The sequence below is a fragment of the Otolemur garnettii genome, unplaced genomic scaffold (assembly GCF_000181295.1).
Source record: "Otolemur garnettii isolate 467f Iridium unplaced genomic scaffold, OtoGar3 scaffold00279, whole genome shotgun sequence".
NCBI lineage: Eukaryota > Metazoa > Chordata > Mammalia > Primates > Galagidae > Otolemur > Otolemur garnettii.
In genome coordinates, this window is record NW_003852674.1 from 786,836 (window position 1) to 791,101 (window position 4,266).

General features: G+C 37.0%; 1 protein-coding gene across 1 annotated transcript; it reads left to right on the forward strand.

Moving 5' to 3' along the window:
- The first annotated feature begins 1,001 nt into the window (after positions 1-1,001).
- On the forward strand, positions 1,002-1,904 carry LOC111722569 (vomeronasal type-1 receptor 1-like). The gene has a single exon (XM_023508826.1). It carries the CDS (start codon positions 1,002-1,004, stop codon positions 1,902-1,904), a length of 903 nt encoding a protein of 300 aa, XP_023364594.1.
- The last annotated feature ends 2,362 nt before the right edge of the window (positions 1,905-4,266 follow it).

The following is a 4,266-nucleotide window of genomic DNA, read 5'->3' on the forward strand; positions in this document are numbered from 1 at the left end:
AATTATATTGACTCAAGCATAACAGGACTATGGTAAGTATTAATTGAAATAGTGGTCCTCCTTACTTTTTTATGAAGCACAACATAAATGAATCACTAGATTACATACACATAATTGTGCTAAGGAAATGTCCCTATACTCCCATATTTTTGAATGTATTTTTTGAACTTATGCTATTGAATTTTATCAGAAGCTATTGTTAGAATTAATGAAAACCACGAGATTAATTTTCTTATTTATATAGTACAGTTTATTATTAGATTGTATAATATTGAACTGTCACTGCATTCCTGAAATATGTCTTACATTATCATGGTATATTATCTTTTTAATTCCATGTTTTCAGTATAATTGTTTCCTTGGAAACAAGACTTATGAGGAAGAATGCATTAAATTTCTAAACATAAGTATCTAATCTGTTCCTGTATTCATTAATGTTTACTGAAACATACACATTCTGTAAGAATCAAAGAAAACATTAGAAGAATGAACACTTGAGATACATGGTTATCTCAAGGAGTAAGATTATAAATGACAGATTGGTTATAGACTAATTTTTTGTCTATGTACATTTATATTATGTTATTACTTGTGATACACATATACGTTAATTGAATAATTTCAGAGAAAAAAAATTAAGATAATAAAAATAATGCAGTTTCTATATATTATCATACAGCCCCTAAGTGTTACAAAGCCTGATATATATTCCACAATGTATGGTGGAATGGTGTTCCACACCCTTATATTCTTCATTCATGACATGATTTTTGTTTTACTGTTATCATATGTCATATTTGTGTCTCCCACACTAGGCTATGAACCCTGAGGAACAGTGACCCAGGTCAAGTAATCTTTGCATAACCAAGGGAGTTAGTGAGGGCACAGAAGTTCCTGTTAGAAATGTGAGTATTGGAGCAAACCTGAGACTTGTGCTGGTACACTGGATCCTAATCCTTTGATCTTCAGACTCTTCTCTGAACAACTTCTTGCATGATCACATGAGAATGACTCTTAGTGATTTGATCCTGGGGCTAATGTTTTTGGTGCAAACAGGGATTGGGGTCCTGGGGAACACCTTTCTTCTGGTAACTTACACCTCCACAGCCTGCACCTGCCAAGCCCTGAGGCCCACACACCTTATCCTCACCAACCTAGCTGTGGCCAACCTCTTGGTTCTTCTCTTCAAAGGGATCCCTCAAATAATATTTATCTGGGGAGTAAGAAATATTCTGGAACATACAGGGTGTAAACTTGTCAATTACATCCACAGAACAGCCCGGGGCCTTTCTCTCTGTACTACTTGCCACTTGTGCAGTTTTCAGGCTATCACTATCAGCCCTAAAACTATGGGGTGGATGAAGCTCAAAGGTAAAGCCTTGAAGAACAACAGATTCTTCTGCTTTCTATGCTGGATCTCCAACCTGTTGATGAATGTCTTTGTTCCTAGAACTGCACAAGCTCTTCAGGATATCCATAATGCTACTAAGACACGAAATTATGGACTTTGCTCTTCTCAAAATCCAGACACATCTTCCATTGTAACCTACACAATTTTAATGACTTTCCCAGATTTTGTGTTTATGGGACTCATGGCTGGGGCCAGTGTCTACATGGTCCTTCTCTTACACAGACACCACCAGAGAGTGAAGCATATTCACACCCTCAGCATCTCCCACAGGTTCTCTCCTGAGGCAAAAGCCACTCAGACCATCCTGCTTCTGGCAACAAATTTCATTATGTTTTACTTCATCAATTCTATTCTTAGAATATATCATATTGCTTTTTTCAAATCTCACTTCTGGCTCCAGCACACTCCCACTTTTCTGGCAGGATGTTATCCCACCTTTAGCCCCTTGATACTGATGGTTCATGAGCCTCAAAAACCTAGTTTCTGCTCTTAGGTGGAGGAAAAAAAGATCTAAAAACATGTCCTGACATTCACAAGTGTTTCTTTTCTTCAAAGAATCTAGTTATTCACTGATTTAAATATGAATGTGTGAACATGACATATACCCAAGAAACTGATACTAAATAAAGAGATTTAAATACATTGACTTAGCCATGTAGAAGCCTTCAGCTTTACTCAGAAGACATACATACTACCAAATAAAAACAGTACTGTGTGTTTTCACCATACCAATATTTTCTATTTGCATCATTCCTTTAAAATATTTTACGAAGGCATGGAGGTAAATTTGGGCAGATATTGGACATTTTAATCATTCCTTACACCAAATTGATTCCATATTTTGTATTAATAAAATGTAACAGCTGTCATCATATACTGGCATGAGAGAGGGACCTCTTGCATCCTGGTATGAGGAGGGAGAGTTGACCTGAATGGAGGTGGGAAATGTAGAAGAGGGACACACACACGAACAAAACACACAGAAGAGGAGAGATAGGATGGTGTCAAGAAGACTGACAGAGCTGATGGCTTCAGCCAGCTCCTGAAACCTGAAAACAGCTTTATTTGTACAATATCTTAACAAGGTTACATGAGTCTTTGCACGTGGGGTGATCAACCTTAAAGAGGAAAACCTGTGTGCTTGCTGATAACAAGATAAATATTCATGGACTATGTGAATTCTAGCAGGTGAAAAGAATGTTGTTAAAGGAGGAGAAGTTGTTAGGGCTCTCTCTTTCTGAGTATCTCCCAGGCCGTGGGGGCCCTGTTGCCCACAGTCCGCTCTTCACAAACTGTCTGTACCAAGACCAACTGTGTATGGGAAGCTACATAATCATTATAAGAGCTGGGGAATTTACCTATAGGATTAAAAAATTGCCCTCTGAGAGTTGTAAGGTTGATCAATTTTTGTAATGAAATAATGGAGACATTGTTAAGTCATATTTTTTAAGTGAGGTCAAAAATCAATCTCTCCTTTGCCTGCTTTCTTCATCTTGCTATTCTCCCCCACATTGAGTTCCCTTTTCAGAAACAATTGAAGATCCCAGAAGCCTAAAAGAAATAAAAATTATCTTCCCAATTGCTAGACTTATTTATTAAATCTGCTTTATAAATTTGTTTTTAATAACTCCCAGACAAAAAATGGAGTATAAACATCAGGCCTCAGGATCAGAAACATATGGAAAAACATGTCTGTCTTCAACCTTGTGGGACTCACGTTAACAGTACCTTGTGAATTTGCCTGAACTCACCTTCTTTGTCACCCTTAAATTCTATAACTGTTTGACTCACCCATGGTCATTGTTTCTTACTTGGGGATATCATGTCATATCCTTGCTGTTTCTCCTTTTCCCTATTCTCTTTCAGTCTCTTACTCCCCTTCTTTTCTATTTCTAAGATAAAACAAGTCTGTACTTTAACAACTTAATCTAAACCTACAGAAATTATTTCCTGCAAGGAACAGCTACTGATATTTACACCCTGAAAAGATTGCTGTGAGAAGAATAAATGCAGTAAGAAGGCAGGTTTTCAAGAATAGTGAGGACTTCTGAACATTTATTCTTCAATAAAAACAACATAAATATTGTCAACGTCAAATTTTGTGATGACTCCAGAAATTAACCAAGAGCTTAAAGTATTCTATGCATCATTTTTAAAGAAAAAATTGTGGACCTCAAAAAAAAGAGTCAAGTTTCTGGAATTTTAACTTGGCATGTGCCCTTTTCCCTTTGCCCAGTTATATACCAGCTTTGGAAAATATCAAGTTCAAAATTACAATATCCATGAATATTATCGGACTTGCAATCACCAGCCTTGCACCAGAGGGACACAGAAGCTTGAAAATACTGAAAAAGTGCCATCCACAGAGTGCTGCCATTCTGTGACATATCTTACAACTCCATGATTAAGTTCCATTCTTTGTCAGGACTCATTCTTTGAGCTAACACACTGGTCTCTCTTAGGGAAAAGCTTTACCAAGCACTAGTCAAAAATAATCAACTTTAGTTTTTAGCACTGCCATACTCAAATTCCAAAGTATATTTTGACCAAAGAAGAGCTCTGCCATGATTTTTATTGCAACATCTGAAGAATAAAATATTCATAGGGGTCTTTTAAAAATCCTGACATGTTCATGAAAATATAGAATGCCCCACAATTATGTAGGGCTATGTACCTGCCCACCTGGCTGGTATGGAAGCCCTGAGAAGTGTACGGTAGACTTGTACATTGAAGAGGTTCCTTGATACACACATAGTGTCCCATGCAAAAGTGGAAGCCTTAATGGCTCAAGAGAATTAAGGAAATCTCAGATCAATTGTTAGCTAATGATGCAGACTTAATTTGCTGCATACCAC

Bases quoted from the DNA above. Each gene is read 5' to 3' on its own strand.
- LOC111722569 (XM_023508826.1), top strand. From the start codon at position 1,002: ATGAGAATGACTCTTAGTGATTTGATCCTGGGGCTAATGTTTTTGGTG.